The sequence below is a fragment of the Microcaecilia unicolor genome, chromosome 3 (genome assembly GCF_901765095.1).
Source record: "Microcaecilia unicolor chromosome 3, aMicUni1.1, whole genome shotgun sequence".
NCBI lineage: Eukaryota > Metazoa > Chordata > Amphibia > Gymnophiona > Siphonopidae > Microcaecilia > Microcaecilia unicolor.
In genome coordinates this window covers 78,128,989-78,155,688 of record NC_044033.1, presented here as the reverse complement: position 1 = coordinate 78,155,688, position 26,700 = coordinate 78,128,989, and the positions used below count along the sequence as shown (strand labels likewise).

General features: G+C 41.4%; 1 protein-coding gene across 1 annotated transcript in view; it reads right to left on the bottom strand.

Annotated features, from left to right (window-relative positions):
- KCNH1 (potassium voltage-gated channel subfamily H member 1) overlaps nt 1–26,700 on the bottom strand; it is a 573,175-nt gene that overhangs the window by 378,863 nt on the left and 167,612 nt on the right. The window contains exon 7 of the mRNA XM_030196093.1: nt 6,038–6,467. Coding sequence (XP_030051953.1) covers nt 6,038–6,467 — 430 coding nt within the window. The remainder of the gene's footprint in view (nt 1–6,037; nt 6,468–26,700) is intronic.

Genomic DNA, 26,700 nt, shown 5'->3' with positions numbered 1-26,700 from the left:
TGCCGGTGGTACTCGGTGCCACTGATTACCCTCTGAAAAAAAGCCCTGGAAAGGAATAAAACGTACGTGCTGGTGTGTATGCTAACAGAATGGTTTATTTGAAAAATGTGAAGCCTTTTAACACTTACATATTCCTATATTCCATTGCCATCAGAAAACTTCCATTTCTACACAGCGTGATGTTTCAGAAAGGCCAAACTAAAGAGAGCCCTAGTTGTGATCCATAAATTCAACCCATTATTTCCAAAGTGTGCCAGGTTGTAAAAATGTCTTCATTTATATGCATGGGAAAAGGTGCAATGAATTACTTTTATGTCTATCAGTGGCATGCTACAAAATCAGCATGGGCCAACCGATACCAAGTGGTCACCCACCAAGTTCTACATTATTTGCGCCTTTACAGGTGCACACCATTTTACCCTGTAATTGGATTGTTATTTAAAAAGAAAATACCATGCCTGAAAAGAGAGATTTACACACAGAAACTGTTAAATGAGAATCAGTACATGGAGCTCACATGAAAGTGAAAATGGAAAGCAATTTTGTAAATTTAAAGTGACTTACAATGAACTTTGGATTCCAGTCATCACAGCAACAAAATAAAGAAGCAGTAGGGGATGAAGCAAAGGTCTCTTATAATGTCAAGTACCAAGTACCTGATCCTGATTTTGTAAGGGATTTTCAAGGGCACAGAATGAGAGAACATACTTGAAAACATGGTACAGGATGGAGCTATGCAGGGGTGTATAGAAGAGTTCTCCTGTCTATGATAACAGACACAGAATGTTATCTAAGGGACTCAGGAGAGAACATGGTGTTCAACAGAAAGGACTAAAACTCAGGCCTAGAATGACACAGGAGGCCCAAATCAGGAGGAGGGAGCCCTAAGAAAATATGCTGAGACTGTGTGTAATTCTGAATCATTTTCTTCTTGAAACCTGAAATGTAACCCAGGCATGGCATGTGTCTACTCTATTTTTTTCTTTCAGCTGCTCCATTTGGGTGTTGTGTGTGTTCAGAACCTGGACTTTTGTCTGCCTGTTTTCACAAGGTGCTTCATCACAAGCTCCAGAGCTCAGTTGCTCACTCGTGATATCACAGTAGGGTATGCTGTAGCAGAACGACATACCTCCTCTCTACACTAAGGGGTCCTTTTTCAAAGCTGCGGTAAAAAGCGGCCTGCGGTAGTGTGGGCACTTCTTTTAAGCGTGCGCTGGGCCATTTTTTACAGTAGCTGGGGAAAAGGCTATTTTTTAATAAGCTGGGAAATGGACCTGCACTAATATTAAAACTAGCACTCGCCTATTTACAGCCTGAGGCCTTATCGCCACCCATTGACCTAGCGGTAAGGGCTCACGTGCTACCCACATGGTAACCATGCAGCACGCACCAACATGGGCACGCTGCTGGTTACCACTGGGAATGCCCCCACGGTAGAAAATAGAAAATTATTTTCTACCAAGGGATTCGGCGCATGCCAAAATTGGAATTACCGGCAGGTTCACGCACTACCCCAGCGGTAGTGCTGATTGGGTGCACGCTACCTCCTCGTTAGCCCTCCCCTGCCTTTGTAAAAGGTCCCCTAAGTTGGTTTGATCGTGAATCCAGGAACCTACTAGGTTAGTGAGGGTCCAGCAAAGGATCCTTACATGTGTGTTTTATAATGTCGGAACATCTGGGAATGAACTTTCGGCACTGAAAAAACACCTAGGTATTAGAATGTCATATTTCAGTCAAGCTGACTTAAGATAAACTTTGAATTATTGTAATATATACTGAAGATGAATGGACTGTATTGATACTGAACTAAATAGATGTCTCTTTGAAGGAATACTTAATTGAAGCAATGACTGATTTTCTGAGAGTTGATATACTGCATTTGGATGCAAAACTTCTACATCTTTATTCTAATGGGCCTTACTAACTTAACTACCGCTTCAGAAATTTTTTTAGATATGAGAATGTTTGATATTTATGGTTTTGACATTATTTTCTCATAGTGTGAACTGTTGGTTGCTATCTCAGTTTGGAGTCTTTATAAAATTGACATTTTACATAGGTGCCCTGTATTGAAATTGCCCCTTTATATCTATGTGAGTCTGAAGTACCAGGAAAGGCAGCTGAGTTTTAAAAATTGGAATGAAGACTTTGGGCCCAATATTCATAAGGATTTATGCTCTTAAATTTGGGGCCCATTTACTAAGCTGTGGTAGATCTAATGTGCGGGTAGTGAGCAATACATTGACACTACTGTCGGGGTAGCGTGGGAGCCTGGCAATAATTCCGAAGTTGACTTGCGCTGTTTCCCATGGTAGAAAATCATTTTCTATTTTCTGCCACAGGGGGCGTTCTCGGCTATAAATCGGCAGTGCAGCCACATTGCCGCAAGCTAATTACCGCATGAGTAGCGTGTGAGCACTTACCGCCAAATAAATAGGTGGCGGTAAGGGCTCAGGCAGTAAATAGTTGTGTGCTACTTTTAACATTAGCACACGGCCATTTACTGCCCCATTTATAAAAGGCATTTTTCCTAGCCACAGTAAAAACTGGCCCAGTGCGCCCCAATTTCACATAGGCCACTTTTTGCTGCAGCTTAGTAAAAGGGCCCCTTTGAGAGTTGAACTTCTAAATTGGCATTTTTGAAATTTTACTAGGACTGAGTGCCTATAATTATACTCAAAATGTTACTAAATTCTTAAATTTAGGAACATAAAAATGGGTGGCAAGAGGGACAGATTTAGACCAGAGGAAAAAGGTTTGGAGCTTAGCACTGATTTGCAGCACTAGGCACCTAAATTAGGCTCATATACCTAGGAAAATGAATAACAGGCCTAAATCGGTGTGTGCCTTTTAGGTGCCACATCTTTGGGTGCTGCTGTGTAGATGGCTGACATTTGGGCACTCAAACAGCAGCATCTAAAAGTTGTTCCTGTACACTGACCTCTGGTGCAAGATGCTGGGCCAGCAGCTGCAGGCATCAGTCCTTGCAGCAAAAGGGAAAATCCATCATAGCGGCATGGAGGAGTGGCCTAGTGGTTAGCACATCAGTCTTGCAATCCAGAGGTGGCCGGTTCAAATCCCACTGCTGCTCCTTGTGATCTTGGGCAAATCACTTAACCCTCCATTGCCTCAGGTACAAACTTAGATTGTGAGCCCCCCTGGGACAGAAAAATATCCAGAGTACCTGAATGGAGCTCACCTTGAGCTACTACTGAAACAGGTGTGAGCAAAATACAAATAAATAAATAGCTGCAGGTCCTCATGGAGAGTGAAGGGAGAGCATTGCTGCATGTCCTCATGGTCCTTGGAGCAGAAGGGAAATCCTAGCTGACCCAGGCGATGCCTGAGGCTACACTGCCCCAAGGGGGTTCTATTCCATCCTCCCTCACAGGTACCGCTTGGGGCAGCTGTGATCTCCCTTCTACCCCAAGGACTGACAGCTATGATCTCTCTTCTATTCCAAGGTGTGTGAGGACTGCCACCTGCAGCTGCCAGTCCAGTCCAGTCCTTGTAGTCAGGAAGGAGGGTACAGAGAGATTAAATCATTTTGAAACACTGAAAGCTCCATTCAGCCACAAACACTTAGGGGCCCTTTTAATAAGCTATGGTAAGCACTAGTGAGAGCTTATCACAGCAAAAAAGGCCTTACCACAGAGTGTACTCAGGCATCCCGCAGTAATTGTGTGATCGGCATGCAGTTCCCATGTGCTAAAAATAGATTTTTTAGCACTGGGGCTGGGTCAGGGCAGAACGTAGGCATGTTCTGAACTAATTGGTTAGCACAGCTATATTGCCATGCTCTAACAGATTAGCATGTGATTAGCGTGTAATCCTTTACTGCCTACAGATTAGGTGGTGATAGGAGGTCACATGCTAATGGGAAAATTAGGGCATGGCCATTAAAACAAAAACTAGAAAAAGCGACCATTTTATCCCTGCAGTAAAAATGGCCTTAGCATGCGGGAATGACCACTTTGCAAAGCCACTTTTTACCGCAGTTTGGTAAAAGGACACCTTAACCTCCTAAATTTAGCTAAAAATAGGACACAGATTTAGGAGCCTAAATTTAAGAGCTCATCATTTTTTTAAATAAGTTTTTATTACAATCAAGTTGAAAACATGTACAGAAAACTTAATGGCGTAACCAAAAGATAAGAAAACAAAGAAAATAGAAACTAAGAAATCATATCCGCCATATTACTCAAGTCCACTAATACAAGATTCAAGATGTTACACAACGGAAAAATATACTTTTTCTTACAAATTTTTAACCCTTATGGTTCTTAATTTTAATTTATCAAGAGAAAGGATATTAAACCTTCACAACATTCTTAGATGTTTAAAAAGTTGTTAATTGGGTTGGTTCAAAGAAGACATATTTGGCTGACTGATATTTAACAACACACTTACATGGAAATCTTAAAAAAAAGCGGCCCTTAATTGAAGGACCCCTGGTTTCATAAGAAGAAATTGTTGTCGTCTCCTTTGAGTCTCTTTGGAAACGTCTGGAAATATTTGCATTCTCTGTCCCAAAAATATTTTTCCTTTATTTTTAAAGAATAATGTCATTAACCAGTTTTTAGCTGGCGCTAGAGCTACAGTGACAATCAGTGTAGACGGTATTACCGGATCATTATCTGACGATTCTAATAAAGCTGAAACATTCAGTTCTTGATTGTCCTGGTTTTGCTGCAATCTTGTAGGCAGATAATAAATCTGAGAAAACGGTGGAATGAGCATTTTTTTTATAATATCACATTTATTCTGAGCAAGTTGAGGAACATCAGAATACAAACTGAACTAAACTAACCTAAACCCTCCAGAAGGATTCTTATTTAAATTGTTACTTTAGTTCTTTAACAAAACATCATACCCTGTAATAAGCATGTGTCAGACAAAATCCTATACTCTACTGTTATCTGAGTTTAGAAACAAACCAGTTGCCTTACCCTCTGTTTACTAAGCTGGACTGTGTCAGCATTAGTGCACCAGCAGCCGCTAGCACAGCTTAGTAAACAGGGGGGTTACAGACTAGATATACACCATGAAAATACAGTGCCCTTGTACCTGCACAGACACTTCTCAAGGTCACATTCAGCCAATGAAAGTGGTTCACACTACCTCAGAATACCATATAACAGGGGCAAGTTTGAAGAATATTCACTTAACAGTTCCAAGCCAATAAACAAAGCAACATATTTTTAAAAATTATTCATCAACACTGAATTAATGTCTCTTTGAAAATGGACAACATGAACAATTCATGTAGCTTGTCATTCAAATCATATTCTCAAAATTTCCAGAAACTGTTGGATTTACTTACCTGATTGAGGGGCCTTTTTACAAAGGCGCATAGGTGCATACACGCATCCAACGCGCGTCAGATTGGCACTACTGCCCAGCTACTGCGTGCTCCGGATGATAATTCCATTTTTGGCACGGGGTGCTTACCCGGTGGTAATCGGCAGTTGGCGCACGCTGGACACTTACCACCCGGTTAGCGCGTGAAATCTTACCGCTAAGTCAATGGGTAGTGGTAAGGTCTCAGGCCGAAAATGGACATGCGTTGGTCTTCATTTTGCCTCATGTCCATTTTCCGGCACATTAAAAAATTCCTTTTTTCCAGGTGCACTCAGGAATGGACCAGCGTGCGTCCAAAACACACGCCTACACCAGCGCAGGCCACTTTTGGGCGCACCTTAGTAAAAGGGTCCCTGAATTTTTTGTGTAGCATCACTATATTTGTAGATAGATAGATAGATAGATAGATAGATAGATAGATAGATAGATAGATAGATAGATAGATAGATAGATAGATAGAGCATGTAGAACAGCATCTGCTATCCAGAAAAGTGGCACTAACCAAAATATTCAGACCACATTATCTGCATATTCAGCACCAGCCACTGTCCTGATAGTGGAACTGAATATCTGGATATATTTTCACCGCAGCTTTGGACCACAGAGGCTGAATACATCTCTACCCTATTTGTCCTTGGTGTTTTTTAAGAGAAGAATGAAGAGGATATTTACTTACATCCAATCATCATCATGGCAACTGCAAAGATCTTTTCCCCATCAGTCGTTGGAGCAATGTTACCAAATCCAACACTGGTGAGACTAGTCATTGTAAAGTATAATGAGGAGATGTAAACAGAATCTTTGCTAGGTCCACCTTCCCATTTTCCGGAACCTGATAGGTTAAATCGATAAGGAGTTCCAATAGATTCCCCCAACTGAAAGAGCCAGCTTTCAGTTCGTATTGTGTTTGTGTCTTCATTGATGACTTCATAATCTCCAATGCTGTACCAAATACAAGCCAGCCAATGAGCTGCCAGACCAAAAACACACACCAGCAAGACCAAAACCGCTGCTCCATACTCGATGTAATGATCCAACTTCCGAGCCACACGACCCAACCGGAGAAGCCTTACTACTTTCAGTGAGCTGAAGAGACTGCTGATTCCCTAGAAAGTAGAGCAGAGAAAAAGATTAAAATACATGAGAAACGAAACAATTTAGGCGCTGTTGCCAAATGGGGAAAAAAGTAATTCCAGCTGACATAAGGCTCTGTTCATAAAACTTTGCCTGTGAATTTATTGTCGTATTATGCATGCTGCTTATCCATCATTTCTTTTGGAAATGAAGTTATTTGTAGTACGGACGTAAATGAGCTTCTGTGATTATTCAGTTCAGGAATGTAAATCAGCTCATAATTGTAACTCATGTTAATAGAATCAACCATACTTGAAATGTTCTGCTGTTTAAAAATGCAGGAAAAAGGTAGTGCTCCATAGTAATGATCTAAATCACTTCTCCATGTGCATGCATCAAATACAAGAAGTAAGGAAGCAATGCATGCCTTGTAATTATTGGGATTTAAGCCAGATTTATTGCAACTGACTGAGCAAGTATAAGCTTGTTAAAGGTGTGTGATAGCCATGTAAGTCCACTTAAATGCACAGAAATAAAGGTCAACTGACCAAAAATAAAGTGATACCTCTTTATTGGATTAACTTACTACACCTCTTGACTAGCTTTGAAGAGTTAGCACTGCAGAACACTAACACAACAAGCCTTGTTTCGTGTATCTCCAAAACAATTAAATGTTTAAAAATTGAAAGTAAAATTCACTGAGGGCCTCTTTTACAAAGCCGCGCTACCGATTCTTGGTGCAGCAAATGAGAGGAAGCCCATTCAATTCCTATGGGCTTCCTCTCATTTGCCGCTCGGGAATTGCTAGCACGACTTTGTAAAAGAAGCCCTGAATGAAGATTAATTATTAAAGAATTGAAGTGCATGTGATTTAGAATCATTGGGAGGTATTTTTTGCCGATTATTGGTCTAAGTCATGTGGTAGTGATATATTGGTTGAAAGATGATTTTAAGACCAATCACAAAAATCAATAACCGCTAAGGCCTTTTTCTCCACAAAAAATAAAATAAAAGACAAAAAAGAATAAATATTAAACTAATATAAAAGTGTGTTAACAAATCCACAGTGTGTTGAAATACTGGAATCTTAGCCATGCAAAGTGTCCTAGAAAGTTCTGTCTGGAGGACCAGATCCAAGATGGCTTCCACGTAGCTGGCAGCAAGCAGAAGAAGCTTTTTGCTATCTCAATTTTATCAGGACAGTTACTCAGTTAGTGGACTGAATACTGGCAGTACCTGATGGCAGCTGATCTATACCCGGATATTCAATACTGATATTCGAGTATGGTGTTCAGCATTTAAAATATATTACTCCCTTAGATAATAAGCACCCCAAAGATGACTACCCCTTCCCTCAGTGTCCCCCTCCTTAATGGCCAGTGACCTCCTCTTCTCTGCACCCTTGTGCAAAGGTGTCCCTAATTTACAGGTAGCCAATTGTGCACTAACATGAAAAACAGAGGAAGAAGGTGGCTCCCATAGCCAGCAATCGTGGCCTAAGCTTGCATCTCCAGCCACAATTGTTTATGTCATTCTTTTTGTGCGCATACATATTTGCAAAATGGCTGCTCCCTCTGTATGAGCCAGCAAATACACACGTACTCTTGCACATCCTTGCAAGAATTTTTCAAGAGGTTCCACGTTAGGCAGATCCTTTTATAAAATACCGCAAAATTGAGCAAGTCTCAACCTGGACATCTCAAATCTTATCTCAATGACCTAACTTACAAGGACCTTATAGGGGGCAATTTTATAAAGGGCACCAAAAGATGCAGTACACTGAGCTCAAATTTTAGAACAGCATCTGGGCATCCAGATTCTGTTACTGAATACTAGTGTAAGTTGACATTTCAATGCAGACAGTCAGGCATAGCCATTTACACCATATCAATAGCAGATACAAATGTATGCGCCTAAATGCAGCAGTTTATCGTGAAAGAAAGAATTCCTTAAGTTATGTGCACAACACATCCATGCTCAACCATGTACCTCCTCCTGTGAATGCCCCCTAGCATGTATGCACTAAGGGCTCCTTTCACAAAGCAGCAGTAAGTCCATACGTGATACTTCCCACGCCCAGCGCACTATCATATCCAGTGCTACTTAAATATATTTATTTTTGTAGCACCGTTGTGTACTTGGTGGTAATCAGGCAGGCGCACTGCCCGGTTACCGCCGGGTTAGTGCGGTGTGCCACAGCCTAGTGTATTGGAGTGCTGTATGGTACAGCCGGGTTAGTGCGGAAGCCCTTACCGCCACCTCAATGGGTGGCAGTAAGGACTCCCCCCTGAAATCGCACTTCAGTTGCATATTATGATGGTTATGTTAGTATTCTATAAAGGAAAGTAGACATGTCGTATCTTTATAGAATAGGCTCCTATGAAGCTCCCTCTGGGCACCTACATATAAGTGTCCAGTTCTACAATTGCCCCATTATGGGTAAAAATAAACAAACATACACAGTATGGAGGTAAGTCTATAAGATGCCACCTAAAGATATGTTGCACGTATGCACATAAATCCTGGTATTCCAGTCATACGTGCACACACACATGTAAATCATTAGCATACCAGTTAAGTGCTATTCTGTAAATGTACAAATGTGCCATAGCACATAGTATGAAGGTGGGCGTACACATGGATGGGGTCTGGGTGAAGTGTGAGTCCTGCTGTAAAAACACGGAACGAGACTGTCAAAGCACCTGGATTCCTCCCTTGATAAAGCCAGTGGGCGAAACGGGTCCCCGTCAGAAGTCATACGAATGGACGTTTGACAGCCAGACCCGCATCGTAAGCAAAAAGCTAAGTCGTTTCATTTTGAGAAGATTTTTTTTGAATCACATTGAATGGCCAGGTGTAAATTTCAAAAAAATTCACATAAAAATATTTAAAACAGGAGGTTTTTTAGGTCGGTGATGAGCCTAGCCTACAGTGTGCTTTGAGACATATTGATGATTGAGTTTATCCTGGCACCTGGGCATTTTGAGACCTTTTCCTCCTAAGAAAAAATTCTTCTTAGAAAAAAATTTTTCAAAAGGAGCAAAAGATTGAAGTGAATTGGTGGCAAAAGATAAAGGGAATTTGGGTCTTTCAACGTGAGAAGTGTAATCATTTGCAGTCAACTACTGTGATTAACATTAGAAATTCTGCAAAGGAGTTTCAACATTGTTAGAAGTGCCTTTATAGAATTACACTTAGCACTGATTCCCGTGCCAAACTTACATCTGCTGAAACCTGGTATGAATACTGGTGCTACGATAAAAAAGAGATATCAAGACCACAAATTTCAACAACAACAAATTTATAAGCAATGAAAGAAGTCAGGCAGCAAGATTTTTGGCAATGAACACCAAAATGGCAAAGAGATCTAAATGTGAAATACAAGTAAGCTGCACAAATTAAAGGCATATTCCTGAAGAAGCCTGATATTCGGGTGAAACGGGACCCATTGGAGCTTTCAAAGATAAGTGCAAGCTGATTTTGATTCACATTTTGGATAAAAGCTATTGATTAAAATTAATAAAGAAAAATCAATAAAACTAAAGGGGTTTTGGACCAATGAATGAGATCCAACCACAGTACACGCTGATGCTCTAGGAATTTGAAAAACAGCAACAGCAGTGGTTTCTGAGGTTCTTTCCCTTTATAACTAAAAGTGGTTACTGCTCTTTTGACAAGACCTGATTGTATTTTGTTGGTGAAAGCTGGTGCACAAGCTGCGCGTGCTGACCCATTATTCTGTAACAACACATGCAACTTATTTGAACGCCCCTGACATGCCCCGTCCCTCCTGTGGCCATGCCCCCTTTAGGAGTTGCACACTATAGGATTTGGACGCCAAGAGTTATAAAATAGCGCACAGCGAGATGCACACGCTAATCCTAATTGGTGCCAATTAATATCAATAATTGGTTATTAGAAATCAATTATTGCTCATTAATGGCTTGTTAGCCAATTAAGTTGTGCACGCATCATGGGATTGCGCCCAAATTTAGGCACTCAAATCTAGGCACCATGGGCTAGATTCTATATATGGTGCCTGAAAAATCTGTACGGACTAAATTTACGCCTAAGCATATTCTGTAAGTGGCGCCTAGATTTAGGCATAGTATATAGAATACGCTTAGTTGTTATCCCAGTGCCTAGAACTATGTGCATCCATTTACACCAAGGGAAATGTGGCGTAAATACCGGCATGTAGATTTAGGCACAGAGGAGCATATTCTATAACAGTGCTTGTAAATTTTGGAACACCCACTTCCCCATCCATAACCACATCCCTTTTGGTTCCACGCATTAGAATCTAGGCGCTCTGCATTACAGAATACACTTAGCGAGTTATGTGCATAAGGTCTAATTGCCAATTAGTCCTCTTTACTGCTTGTTAAGTGCTGTTAAAAACACGGAGGCTTCTTAAGCCAATTAAGCTATTTGCGTTGTTATAGAATATGCTTGCATTAAATCATGTGATGCTAGGTGTGATCTATAGAATCCAGGGGCATATATAGAATTCTGGGATACTGTGTACCAGCCATATTTTCAAAGGGAAACTTTGCAAAGTGTCTCCCTTTGAATATGAACTTACTACCCATAACTACAATGCATCATTATTATTGCCCTTTTTATATACAATTGTGATAGCTCTACTGTATATAGAGTGATCTATTAGAAACTTCAAAAGAAAATTATATTCACCTCAGATACAAGTTTCAAATATCCAAAAAGAACAGAAAACAGCTCTAAGCTGAACATAATAGCATAACTAATTCTATCTACTCTGGAAGAGTAGTTCTCAAGCTCCTCCTGGAGAACCCCTATTCAGCCAGGTTTCCACGATTTACGCAATGAATATGCATAAGATAAATTTGCATTTATGCATGTTCTTTGAGGATATCCTAAAAACCTGACTTGCTGGAGGTTCACCGGGACAGGTCTGGGAACCACTGCTGAAGAAGATTTATTTTCAGCCTACATAAAACAGCAGGAGCATGTAAGAAAAGCTCATTAGAGATCTCCTCTGTGAAGATTATCACTAAACATTATCTTTGAAAAGAGCAGTTCATATTAGCTAGAAAATAAATTGAATCTAACAGAAAGACTTAGCAATTTCATGCATTAAATTTTATGTTGCTAAATAGCAAAATAAAGTATGTTTTGCAAACAGTGCATATTAAATAAAATAATTAAACCAAAAAGTATATTTAAGGATGTGCATCTTGTTTTTATTCTCCCTGCTCAAAGATCTGAATGAGACATCAGGGAGTCAAGCTAACGTGGAGGGGCATAATTGAACGGGGGCGTCCATCTTTACGGGCGCCCCAGTGAAGGGGCGGGGCATCCCGTATTATCGAAACAAGATGAACGTCCATCTTTTGTTTCGATAATACGGTCGGGGCTGGCCAAATCTCAAAATTTAGGTTGACCGAAATGTTGAGATCACCGACCTTAGAGATGGCCAGCCTCGGTTTTCGCCTATAATGGAAACCGAGGACGGCCATCTCAAAACCGGCCAAATCCAAGCCATTTGGTCATGGGAGGAGCCAGCATTTGTAGTGCACTGGTCCCCCTCACATGCCAGGACACCAACCAGGCACCCTAGGGGGCACTGTAGTGGACTTCACAAATTGCTCCCAGGTGCATACCTCCCTTACCTTGTGTGCTGAGCCCCGCAAAACCCACTACCCACAACTGCACAACACTGCCATAGCCCTTACAGGGTAACGGGGGGGAACCTAGATGTGGGTTTCGGGTGGGTTTTGGAGGGCTCCCATTTACCACCACAAGTGTAACAGGTAGGGGGGAATGGGCCTGGGTCCACCTGCCTGAAGTGCACTACAGTACCCACTAAAAACTGTTCCAGAGACTTGCATAGTGCTGTGATGGAGCTGGGTATGACATTTGAGGCTGGCATAGAAGCTGGCAAAAAATGTTTTTAATTTTTTTTGGGTGGGAGGGGGTTGGTGACCACTAGGGGAGTAAGGGGAGGTGATCCCCAATTCCCTCCAGTGGTCATCTGGTCAGTTCGGGCACCTTTCCAAGGCTTGGTCGTAAACAAAAGGGACCATGTAAAGTCGGCCAAATGCTTGTCAGGGCCGCCCTTCTTTTTTCCATTATCAGCCGAGGATGGCCATCTGGTAACCATGCTCCCGTCCAGCCTTCAGTACACTGCCGACATGCCCCCTTGAACTTTGGGCGTCCCTGCAACGGAAAGCAGTTGAGGCCAGCCAAAATCGGCTTTCGATTATGCCGATTTGGCCGGCTCTGAGAGAAGGTCGCCCATCTCCCGATTTGTGTCGGAAGATGGGCGCCCTACTCTTTCGAAAATGAGCTGGATTGTAATTCAAATAGCATTTATTCATTGATGATTGTGTGAAAAGGTACACCCGGGTTACAGTGCTCTACAATTTTTGCCAAGTATTCTGTCGTTATATGAAGCATGTTTCTCAACAGGAGCTCCCCAATTATGGAATTTACTCCCTTTGCACGTTTATGCTGAGTCTCCATCCCCCACATGTCTGAGTCAGAATGCCTGCTAATCCAGCAGGGAGACAAGGAATCAATGTGGCTGCTCGTGGTCTACAGAGCACCTCGCACCACCACATCATCTGTGCAAGAACTGCAGAATCTGTTGACTGAAGTACCCCTGAATTACCCTAGGTTACTGATCTTGGGAGACTTTAACCTACACATCAAAACTCCAGACACCACTACTGCTGCCTTCCTTGATACGATGGCAGCTCTAGACATTGGAAATCTGACTGCTAAAAACTTTCTAGAAGCCTTGCCCTACCTCCCAAGTGGATGAAAAGATGATGACAGTGTCGGAACAGGTTGATATCTGGAATGCATGCTTAGCAATGGCATTAGAAAAAAACGGCCCCTCTAAAAAGGTCCTGTGCTCCACAAACAAACGCTCCCTATGGTTCTCCCCAGAACTGCGGATCCTTAAGCATCAAGGATGTCAATTTGAAAGAAAATAGAGAAAATCTCATCTAGATGAAGACAGGCTCATTTGTAAGAAGCACACAACAATGTATCGCCAGGCCATAACAACAGCAAAAAAACTATATTTTTCTCAACACATAGAACAAGCTGCAATTTCAAACAAGCAGCTATTTAAGGGGCCCTTTTACTACACATTGGGCGTCTACGTGCGCCCAATGCACGTCAGTTTGGAATTACCGCCTGGCTACCACGTGGCACAGGTGGTAATTTCATTTTTTATGTGTGTCCACTATGCGTGCCGGAAAATCATTTATATTTTAGGGCGCGTGGTGCTAATGGGTGGTAAAAGGCATTGTACGCACGTACACCATTACCACCCAGTTAACGTGTGAGACCCTACTGCTAAAGTCAATGGGTGCCGGTAAGGTCTCAGACCCAAAATGGACACGTGCCAATTTTCATTTTGCCGCACGTCCATTTTCAGCCAAAAGTTTTAGAAAGGAATTTTTTTACAGGTGCACTGAAAAGTGGATCTGCGTACATCCACAGCATGCGCCTACACTAGCGCAGGCCATTTTTCAGCACACCTTAGTAAAAGGACCCCTAAAATAGTACAAACCCCCACAACAGAACCAGCCTTCCCGGTCACAACTGATTTTGCCACTTATTTTGCCAACAAAATTAAAGGTCTCCATGAGGACCTGCAGACAGTCCCATCAAAGCTGCTACCAGCTAAAAAAGAGAACACTCCCTCTTCCCTGCCATGCACAGCCATCTGGGACTCATTAAACTAGGTCACAGAAGAAGCTCTTGAAAATATCCTGAAAGGCCTATGGCCTACAACCTGCCCTCTTGATCCCTGCCCAGCAAAGATTGTAAAATGAGCGAGCACAGGCCTCATTGAAGGGGCCACTAAAATTGTTAACTCCTCTCTTATGGAAGAGCAGATACCAACAACACTAGAAAGAGCTATGGTGCATCACCTACTGAAAAAGAGCTCACTGGACCAGGACAAGCTCGAAAACTACCGATCAGTCTGTAATATTCCTTTCCTGGCAAAACTTATAGAACGGACAGTCTACAGTCAACTCGACAACTGGCTACTTGAAAGTAATTGGCGAGACCCATGTCTTCAGACCAGGGTATGGAACAGAGGCAGTTCTTGCATCCCTTCTTGATGATCTGTACAAAAACTGTGACAGGGGATCTGCCTAATTACTAGTGTTGCACGATTTCTTGGCAGCCTTTGACACCGTGGATCATAATATCATGCTTACAAGACTGGCAGAAACAGGTATTAGTGGTACAGTATTTACTTGGTTCAAATCCTATCTGTCAGATAGACAACAATCAGTTCTGTTCAGCAATAGCACATCATCACCTTGGGCACTGGACTGTGGGGTGCCACAGGGATCCATACAGTCTCCCAATTAATTTAATATCCACCTCAAGTCTCTGGCTGAGCTGCTTCGGTCAATGGATACAAAATTCTACAACTATGCTGATGATGTGCAACTACTCATACTCATTGAACCAAATCTACCCACAACTCTAAGTAAACTGACTGCCTCCCTAACCACAAACAACAACAAACTTTGCCTGAACCCAAATAAAATAGATATTCTTTGGGTACCAAACAGAAGTGGACAAATACCTGACTTCAAAATACCTTTTGGGAAGTATGAACTCCCCCTAAAATCACAGATCACGAATCTTAGGATACTGCCAGACTCATCACTCACTCTGATCCCACAAATTCAAACAACCTTCAAAAATTGTTTCTATCACCTATGGCAGCTATGAAATCTCTCTCCATATATTGAAAAGATGAGTCTGACCACAGTGGTCCATGCTATGATAATATCACGACTAGACTATTTAATGCCCTGTATACTGGCCAAACCAAAAACAGTTTGTATGAGCTCCAACTAATTCAGAATGCTACAGCATAGGCTAAAAGTGACATGACCTCACCACACCCTTCCTGCAAAAGCCACACTGGCTACCAGTACCTTACAGGGCTAAATTTAAAACTATGTTTGATTTTCCTCAGACAAAATGGGCCAGAGTACTTAAAAAAATAAGTTAGCCCTTTACACACCTTTAAGACCTCTCTAAGGACCTCTCAAGGATCATCACTATCTGTACCTTCGTCAAAAGAAATTGTACAATGTGATACCCGCCAGCGAGCCTTCTCAAGAGTAGCCCCCACTCTCTAAAATGTACTCCCAGAGGGGCTACGTATAACTCAAGACTACCTCTACTTCAGGAAGCAGGTGAAAGCCTGGCTCCTCCCAAGCCTTTAATATATAGGGTGACTGACTATATACTCATTCTGCACCTGAACTAGCTTGCTACACACACTGTAACTTAGATCAGTTCCTTATCTCTTGCTTAACTATACAACAAACTTGCCTTGAGTTTAGCTAATCATCAAATTATCCTAACTGACTCTGTACCACACATCTTGTTCCCATCATATATCTACTCTTGATCCCTCAGCTATATGGTAAGCCGTGTAGAAAATCTTTAGCATCATATATATGTTAGTTGAATGTTCTTTTCTATTATTATTTTATGGACACTTTTAAATACTTTCAAGCAAAGAAAACACTTGTACAGAAAACTGGTCTAATTTACCAAAAAACATCCTAACACAGGAATGCATGTTAGGTAAAATATACAATTAGAACCAAAAAAAATCCTCATTAAAGAGGAAAGCAAAAGATACTCCAAAAAAAGGAAATTTATACTTAACAGTATCTAAAAACTAAGAAGGAAAAAAAACCGTAGATGTAAGACAAATTACTTAGTGGGGGGGGGGAAAAAACTGATACAATCACAGTTAAACATTCTGTTCAGCCAAGTGACAGCTCTGACCAGCAGCAACGACCTTATTACTCAGAAAGACAGTTAATTGAGACAGATCAAAGAAAATATATAAGTGAGACTGATACTTCACAACACATTTACAAGGAAATTTTTAAAAAAATGCCCAGAGCCAAAACTCTGGGATGCATCAACAAAAATTGTTTCCTACATTTTTTAGTTACTTTAGCAACATCTGGAAATACCTGTATTTTCAAAGAACAAAAAGTGGAAAAAAGAGTGTTTAAAGAATTATTCTCAGGAGCAGGGGTGTAGCCAGACAACAGATTTTGGGTGGGCCTAGACAAGAAGTGGGTGGGCACCAAGTGTCCCCCCCCCCCCCCCCCCCCCCAACCACCACCAAAAAAATATCTCAGCTGGCGGGAAAATGCTTCTTTCCACCTTGGCAGTGTGCAGCAGGTATGCGCTGAAAAATGAGCATGCTCAGGTGCCAGTATCATGGAAAGTAGCGTTTTCGTTACCATCAGGGGGAAATCTTCAGCTGGCCGAGCTTGATATCCCCACCAGCTACCACTAAATGTGTGCTACTGTTGGGTGGGCCTGAGCCCTAAATGGGTGGGCCCTGGCCCACCCAGGCCCACCAGTGGCTACGCAACTGTTCAGGAGCCAGTCTCTATCATAGTCCAGAGTCAACGTAACCAAAAGTCTACTCTCTCCTTTGATGATTCCAAAAAAGGCAGTTAAATCCAAACTATCCTTAGATATAGGGGATAGCTGGTCAATTCCACCTCCACCTTCCTTTTTTTTAAAAAGGAGGGATGGTAGAAAATTCTAGAAATTGGTGGTAAAGACTGTGAAGGCAGTTTTAAAACTTCCAACATACATCATACATCACCTAAACATTACTTCAGGGGAGATACCAGGTATTCTTGGAAAATTAATGAGATGGAGATTCCTCCTACGAATAGAATTTTCAAAACTCTCAGCTTATTCCATATTGATAGCTCCCTTCACCAAAGAGGTTACTTGAGGAGCTCACAGATTTTAATTTAGTATCCATTCCCTGAACAGAAATTTGCACTACTGCTAATTGTGATTCTTGGGAATCCACAAGCTGTTCCAAAGCACCAAGTTTTGCAGCATCTACATTCATCTGGACAGAGATTGTCCCAACAATACAATAGTTTTCCAAATTTCTTCCAGCGTAAATACTTCAGCTCTTATCGTAGCAAAGATAGCCCTGTCAGGTATAGGAGCCCTAACTGCATTCACAGAAACTCCCTCCTCCCTTGTTGTAGCAGTTGTAACACATACAGCACCACCTGTATTGCTTCTTGCTTCACCTGAACTGCTAGGATGACAAATCGCAGCTGCAGCAGGAGCCTTAGCAGTCAATGAAAACTGTTGAGATCGATGCCTTCAAAATCGACACAGATCCTTGTGCAGTTCTCTCTCTCTCTCTCTTTGCTCAGCTGGATCCCTCAGTGGTTCCCATATCTTAGAGAACAGCGAAATACTGCTATCCAGAGGCAGCGAAACAGATGCTTCTGCTCATCGTAGAGAAGAATCTTAGCGGAGATCGGGTGACAACACCGGTAATTGGGAAGCAAAACCATTGCTGGACAGACTTCTACAGTCTGTGTCCTAATCATGACTGAATAGATATGGATGGGCTGGAGTGTAACTTTTAAGGGGCTTTGACATTAGCTTTATAATGTTTAGTACAAGAACAGTGCTGGGCAGATTTCTACGGTCTGTGCCTTGAGAATGGCAAAGAGTGGCCTAGTGGTTAGGGTGGTGGACTTTGGTCCTGAGGAACTGAGTTCGATTGCCACTTCAGGCACAGGCAGCAACTTGTGACTGGGCAAGTCACTTAACCCTCCATTGTCCCATGTAAGCCACATTGAGCCTGCCATGAGTGGGAAAGTGTGGGGTACAAATGTAATAAAAAAATAAATATAAAGTATCGCATACCATGCAAAATGAGTTTATCTTGTTGGGCAGACTGGATGGGCTGTACAGGTCTTTATTGTAGAAAAATGCTATCAGTTGCCTTCAGTGAAATACAGGTCAAGGCAGGCTTAGAGCTGAGAACTAGGCCTCTAAAAATCAAAGACCATCTCTGACACAGATAATGTCATTGCAGCAGAAGCTGAAGTAAGCAGCTGAGAGCTGATGGAGGCAGAATCTGTTCTCAAAACAACAGGTGGATAGACAATAACAAGAAGCAAAGATATTTTGGTAAAGGCAGATAACAGTGGGTCAGACGAAAGTAAATAAGAACATCCAGGGGGTTGAAGGGAAACTTGGAAACATGTGAAATCATTGCTATCAAAGATGTTGATATCTAGAAGGTACTAAGGATAAGATGCAAAGATTGACGGTGGGAGAATGAAATGTTAATAGGGATCAATGATAGAAGAATTGTATATAAAGGTTGACAGAGCATTAAAAAGGGAAGAGAGAAGAGGAGACAAGAGAAGGAGAGAATACAGTAAACCGGTTGTGTGCCATGGAGAGCTGCTCTTCCAAGACGAGATATGATGATCTTGTGTTAATCCTGCTTTTGGTAAGAGACTAATAAACTTTGAATTACTTTCTCATATTCACTTGATCCCAGTGTCCTTCTGATTGATGAGTCTACACAGTACTCAGGCTGTGTAGAACAGTCTGGGAATGTACGAAGTCTAGGTAATTAAAATTCCATTCATTATCTGCCATCATTTACTATGTTACTATATGTCGAGCCTGCAGCGGAATCCCTGGACGATGACATAGTCGCAAAGCCCTCTGTTGTTGTTTAAATCAACTTAGGTGTCAAGGAAACTGCCTTTGAAGCTGCTGGAGCAAACATTCCGTGGCATTTTTTTAGGCATATTTATGGTAAGTGGAGGAGCGTCTTCTGCATCTTGCCCCCTCACACCAATCTGAATGTTCTAATGCATACTTATTATTATGCTAACATTGTATTATATCTCTGGTATTTGAATTCTAGTGCTGTTAAATGTGTATATTTTTGATTCTGTTTCACGGTAGTTCTATTATTAGGTTTCAATTTACTTTTTTTTTGAAGTTTACCTCATTTATTGTAATTTTGTTTATTCTTGGTTATTTTACTATTGTTATGCTGTTAACAAAATTGTAAGTTTTATGTTAGACTGTACCTGCTGTACACCGCCTTGGGTGAATCTCTTCATAACAGCGGTTAATACATTCCAATAAATAAATAAATTTAATAAATTAAAATGCCATGGATGAGCACATTGGATAGGCTATATGGTCTTTGTCTGCCTTTAGGCATTGGTGGATTGAGTCATTATGACATCACAATATCAGCTCTGGTTACCTGAGACTCAAACTTTTCACAATAAAGAGGGGGGGGGGGGGAGTTATCAATATAGGCTATTGTTAAGATGTGTTATTTTACCAGTAACTCATTCTATGTTTACATAGGACTTATTTTATGCAATGAGCCTAATTGCTAATAAGAACATAAAAACGTAAGTGTTGCCATACTGGGACAGACCAAAGGTCCATCAAGCCTAGTATCCTGTTTTCAGCAGTGGCCAATCCAGATCACAAGTACCTGGCAAGAACCTAGAACAGTAAAACATATTTTATGCCATTTATCCTATAAATAAGCAGTGGATTTTCCCAAGTACATCCTAATAGTTTATAATTTATAGTTTATTACTATTTGCTAAGCCGTTCTTACTGATGAACAGAGCAGCATATCAAGAAAAGGAAAGGAATTCCATTAATTAAGAAACGCAAACACACAAACAACAAAGAGGGGAGAGAGAAGGAAAGCACTAAGGAAAGATCAAAGAAGACAAGAGGAAAGGTTTGAAAACATAGCAACCTAATTAGTCTAGACCCCCATAAGCCTGTCTGAATACCTGGTTTTTAATTCTACCTTAAAACTTTTAAACTCAAGTATACTGTGAACAGGGAGCAGTAGGCTACTCCAAATATGTGGCACAAGAAAGAAGAAAGTGTTTTGCCTAATGAACTGATAATGAGTGAGCCTATGTCCAGGGAGGACAAGGGGATGATCATTCAAAGAACACAACACACAGGCTGGTGTGTAGGGAATTGTAAGGCTAGACATTCTGAATAACCAATTCTATTAAGCTTAAAAGTTAATACTGCTATTTTGTAAATGATCCTTTTTCTCTACAGGCAACCAATGATGCTGTTTCAACAATGGTGTAATTGCTCAATGTGATGAGCATGCAAAGCAACCTAATAGCCACATTTGAAGAGTCTGCAACTTCTTTAAGGAGGAGTGTGGTAATCCTGCATAAATGACATTGCAATACTACAGGCAAAATGTAAAGAATGAAAGGAAGAGTGTGTGGATTCTGTCAGGGTCAAAACGGTGACAAATACTGTGTAACTGATGAAAGACAAAGAAACTAGTTTTCAATAAATGGGAAATCTGGGCTTCTCTTAGGACATTATCCAAATCTTTTTTAAACCCTGCTAACTGTTTTTACCACATTCATTGGCAACAAATTCCAGAGTTTAATTACACATTGAGTGAAGAAATATTTTCTCCGGTTTGTTTTAAATTTACTACTTAGTAGCTTCATTGTGTGCCCCCTAGTCCTAGTATTTTTGTAAAGAGTAAACAAGCAATTCGCATCTACCCTTTCCACTCCACTCATTATTTTATAGACCTCTATGATATCTCCCCTCAGCCATCTCTTCTCCAAGATGAAGAGACCTAGCTGCTTTAGCCTTTCCTCATAGGGAAGTCATCCCATCCCCTTTATTATTTTTGTTGCTCTTCTCTGTACCTTTTCTAATTCTGCTAATTTTTTTTTGAGACGCAGTGACTAGAATTGCACACAGTATTCAAGGTGTGGTTGCACCATGGAGCGATACAAAGGCATTATAATAGTCTCATTTTTGTTTTCCATTCCTTTCCTAATAATTCCTGATATTCTATTTGCTTTCTTAGCCGTCGCTGCACACTGAGTAGAGGACTTCAACGTATCATCAGCAATGACACCTAGATCCATTTCCTCAGTGGTGATTCCTAATGTGAAACGTTGCATCATGTAGCTATATCTTGGGTTCCTCTTTCCCACATGCATCACTTTGCACTTGCTCACATTAAATGTCATCTGCCATTTGGATGCCCAGTCTCCCAGTCTCATAATGTCCTCTTGCAAGTTTTCACAATCCTCTTGCAATTGAACAACTTTGAATAACTTTGTGTCATCAGCAAATTTAATTACCTCCCTAGTTACTCCCATCTCTAGATCATTTATAAATATGTTAAAAAGCAGCGGTCCCAGCACATACCCCTGGGGAACCCCACTATCTTACCTTCTCCATTGAGAATACTGACCATTTAACCAGTTTTTAATCCACAATAGGACATTACCTCCTACCCTATGACTCTGTCATTTCCTCAGGAGTCTTTCATGTGGTACTTTGTCAAATGCCTTTTGAAAATCCAGATATACCGAATCACCTTTACTCACATATTTATTCACCCCTTGAAAGAAATGTATTAGATTGGTGAGACAAGATTTCAGTTCACTAAATTCATGTTGGCTTTGTCTCATTAATCCATGCTTATGATATGCTCTGTAATTTTGTTATTTATAATGGTCTCTACCATTTTGCCCAGCACCAGTATCAGGCTCACTGGTCCATAATTTCCTGGATTACCTCTGGAACCTATTTTAAAAATTGGCATTACATTGACCACCCTCCAATCTTCTGGTACCATGCTTGATTTTAATGATAAATTACAAATTTCTAACAATAGTTCTGCAAATTCATTTTTTAGTTCTATCAGTACTCTGGAATGTATACCATCCACTCCAGGTGATTTTCTACTCATCATTTTGTCAAATTGCCCCATTACATCTCAAAAGAAAGGGCACACACTATGAAGAGAGAAAAGTAACAGCCCCCGACAACCTTCCCTGATGCAGGGATGAAACATGGTCCATGTTGGTTGGTTTGCATACTTCAGATAAGTGCCTTGTTCACTTGACTTGATCTATTTTATAAAAACTTATAAAAGTTATTAGAATTGGTTGCAAGTATTTAAATTTCAATGAAAATGTTAGTAAAAATTACTGATAAAAGAAAGTTAGATTAATTGATGAGCCGATGAACAGTGAGGCAAATCATGAGTTGAAGCTCACGTGAAACGATTTGCCACTGACGGCTCAAAGAAGATTTAAAGTGCTACAAGTGGTTGGACATTTAAACTAAATGAGGTATATATAAAATTGAGAAGAACATTGTGAAGTGCTGGGATTGTAGAATATATTTATGGATCTAAATGTGTGCATAGCAGCTTTCAAAAATCAGTATATACAAGTGTAAGGAATTTACATGTGTAAATGCCAAACAAGTCTTCTAAAATGACCTTCTTTCTGTACTGCATATCTGATTTAATGCTAGTTACTATGGGGATAATTCTATAATTTGGTGCCTCAGTTTAGGTGCCCCAGTGCTACGTACTGAGCACCACTTCTATTACCCAGTGGTTCCCAAGCCTGTCCTGGAGGCTCCCTAGCCAGTCAGGTTTTCAGGATATCCACAATGAATATTCATGACCTAGATTTGCATGCACTACCTCCACTCCAAGCAAATCTCTCTCATGAATATTTACTGTGGATATCCTGAAAATCTGACTAGCTGGGAAGCCCCCAGGACAGGTTTGAGAACCACTGCTATAACAGCATCTGAGCGCCAAGATTCCATTACAAAATAGTACTGTAAATTGGTATTGGTAGGCATAATTGTAGGCCTAACCACTTATGCCAAGTCAATGACTAGAATAAGTGGCTGTGCTTAACTGTTCCAAGTGAAGTGCGTAATTTATAGTATTCCATCAATTACATGCATAACTTGGAGACATGCCCATGGCCTACCATGCACCACCCACGTATACACCCCCTTGAAGTTACGTGCTATATTTCTTAGGTGCTACTTTACAGAATAGTGCCTAGTGCACTTATACATGGAGCTGCCAATTAGTAGCACCTATGATGCGCTTATGTGGTGTGTAAGTCTATGCCAAAGACAAAACAAAAAGGAGGTAAAAACCCTCACGAAACCGTGAGATATAAAGCAAAACAAGTGAGGAGAATGAATGAGGATACCAAAAGATGTGTTTATTCACATAAAAAATGACGTTACTCACATAAAAAGTGACCCGACATGGCCATGTTTCGGCCCAAAGGCCTACCTCAGGGGTCTTTAAAACCTCAGAGAGTGTGACGTGAAATGTGCACTCCAAGGAAAAATGTTGAAATAGAACTCTCTTGGGTCTCCTCTCCTCGAAAAATAATTTTTTTGTATGACCAGGAGCAAGCCTGTTTTACTCCTCTCCAAAGAAACGTTTGCAATTATAAAATGCTATATATGGCCGTGTCGGGTCACTTTTTATGTGAATAACGTCATTTTTTATGTGAATAAACACATCTTTTGGTATCCTCATTCATTCTCCTCACTTTTTTTGCTTTATATCTCACGTGTAAGTCTATGCACCAATTTTATAGAATTGCCCTATATAGGACCTGTGGATATTTGTAATTTCTTCACATCTTAACATTTACCAATTGTTATATTTAATATTTAAATCATGTATGTATTCCCTTAATGGCTGGTGTAAATGCTTGCACCCAACTTTAGGCAGTTAGATGCATAACTGTTAGTATTCTAAAACCTGCGCACATAAGTGCTAGGCACACCCCTGGCGTGCTCATGCCCCTCCCAGGTCCACACCCCTTGTAGTTGCATGCTATTGATTTTGTGTGTGCAATTTGCATAATCCCAACTCAAAGCAGTTACAGGCATAACTGCAAATTAGTTCCAAACAACACCAATTGTAGCCAATAATTGGTAATTAATGTCTATTAAAAACTAATTATTAACTTGTTATGCATGGGTGGCCCAAGGTAAGATGCCACCGCCGCCTTCCGCCCCGGTCCGGCATCTCCTTCCTTTCTTCCTTCCTCCACCCCCTTTCCCTAGTTTACCTTCTTTTCACATTTTCCAAAATGCAGTGGCAGCTGCAGAAATTTCCATGCGCTGCCCTGCCACCAGCAACAGCCTCTTCTCTAATGCAGCCCACCTCTGAGGAAACAGGAAGTTACATCAGACAGGTGGGCCACAGTAAAGAGAAGATGATGGTGCTGGCGGCAGGGCAGCATATGGGAATCGCTGCCACCACCACTGCCTTTTGAAAAATAAACAAAGAAGATAAACTCGGGCAAGGGGGTGGAGAAAGGAAGGGGGGGCTGCCACTCCAGGAAGAATGCCGCCTGAGGCCCCCACCTCAGGTGGCCTTACGGTAGGGCTGCCACTGTTGTTGTGTGTGTAACTGACATCATTCTATAACTTGCATATACATCTTTGCTCACTATGAGTAAAGTTATGCAAGCAAGTTTATAGAGTTAGAGGGCTAGTGCAGAAAATATTCTCCATACATAAATAATTACCTTTCACTAGACATTTTCATTTGGATACACCTATATGAATATTAATGAGAATAGTATCACATTCAGAAGCAAGAAATACATAGCTTGAGCTGGCCATAAAGCAACAATGCAGAACTGCTTAAACTATTTCTCTATTTAACCATACCATTGGCAACATTTACACAAACTGTATTTCTTCTCTCTTTCTTCTTTTTTTTTCCAGAATGTACATTTTTAGCTCCTATGGGGGTTAATTTTATAACTACACAGTTGCACAAAACAGTAGACACAATTTTCAGCAGTACAGGCTTTGGTGAATTTTCAAAACTATTGCATGCATATATTTTTGCTTTGAAAATTACCCCTACCTTTTTTATTTTTGTTACATTTGAGCCCTATGCTTTCCCACTCATGGCAGGCTCAATGTGGCTTACATGGGGCAATGGAGGGTTAAGTGACTTGCCCAGAGTCTGTGACTGAAGTGGGAATCAAACTCAGTTCCTCAGGACCAAAGTCCACCACCCTAACCACTAGGCCACTCCTCCACTCCATAAGTGCTTATGCCTTAATGAATATTCTGGGTTAGTTTGCATGCATATGCTTGATTTTCAAAAGTATGGGCCAGATTCTATAAATGTGCTCAAAATTAAGTAGTGGAAAAAATCGGTGCTAAGCTCTATTATGTTTAGGGCAGCAGGGCCACCGAGAGGGGGGTGCAGGGGGGACAAAATTCCCCAGGCTCGGGCCTCCAAGGGGGGGCCCGGCGCCGGGGTCAGGCCGCCGGCACTGCAGTCACTGGTCTCACCTGCCTGCCTCCTCGGCTCCGGGCCCCCTGCATTCGAAGCGGCAGTCACAGATCATCTCCCTTTGGGCCTTCCCTTCCTGTGTCCCCCCCTCGCGGAAACCGGAAGTTACATCAGATAAGGGAGGGACACAGGGAGGGAAGGCCCGAAGAGAGGCGATCTGTGACTGCCGCTTTGAATGCAGGGGGCCCAGAGCCATGGAGGCAGGCAGGTGAGACTGGGGACTGCAGCGGCGGGGAGCGGCAGGGGGAGTGATGGAGGGCAGCAGCGGCGGGGTGGTCTTGCCCCGGGCCCGGCCTAGTCTCTCAGCGGCCCTGTAGGGCACACATACTTTATAGAATAGCACCTAACTTTGGGAACCATATCTATGCCTGCTGAAATCTTCTCAATGGCAACTTCATAATGACATAGTTGATAATAACATAGAAGATGAAGATCTGTAAGGCCCATCCAGTCTGCCCAAGATAAACTCATAGCATAAGGTATGATGTGATACTACATATGTATACTTGATTTTGATTTGTTCTTGCCATTTTCAGGGCACAGACCATAAAAGTCTGCCCGGCACTGGCCTTGTTCTCCAACTTCTGAAGTTGTCATCAAAGCCCCACTCCAACCCATCCAAATTTGTCCAGCCACGATCAGGGCACAGACTATAGAAGTCTGCCCGGCATTGGCCTTGTTCTCCAGCTACTGAAGCTCAATCTGTCCAGCCATGATCAGGCAAAAGACAGTAGAAGTATGCCCAGCACTGGCTTTGCTTCCCAATTTCCATGCCTTCTATTGTTTAGTTCCATGTCTTAGTCTCCAAAATTGGATACTTCAGGTGGGGTCTATATGTAATACCTCTTTTTTGTGCACCAAAACCTACTGCTAGCCTTCCCCACTACTTTTCACCCTGATTGCCATTTTTAGGTCATTGGAGATAATGATCCCAAAGTACCTCTCCTGTATACAAAAAAGAAGCATTGGAGAACTAATCCTAAAATATCAAAACTCCACTGGTCAATATTTTACAAAATAACAATCTTTCTCAGAGGGAAAGTTCTGAAAAACAGTGAAAACTAAATACGTACTCTAAAAAGGCAAGAAAAGACTTCAGATGACTTTTGGGGCAGAAAAAAAATCTATTCAGTCAATTCAATCATTGTTCTAAAAACCTCTTATTTTTATATATAACTTATCAAAACTGCTTCAATGTGTGGATCTGCCCTGGGCTGTTTGGTAAAACA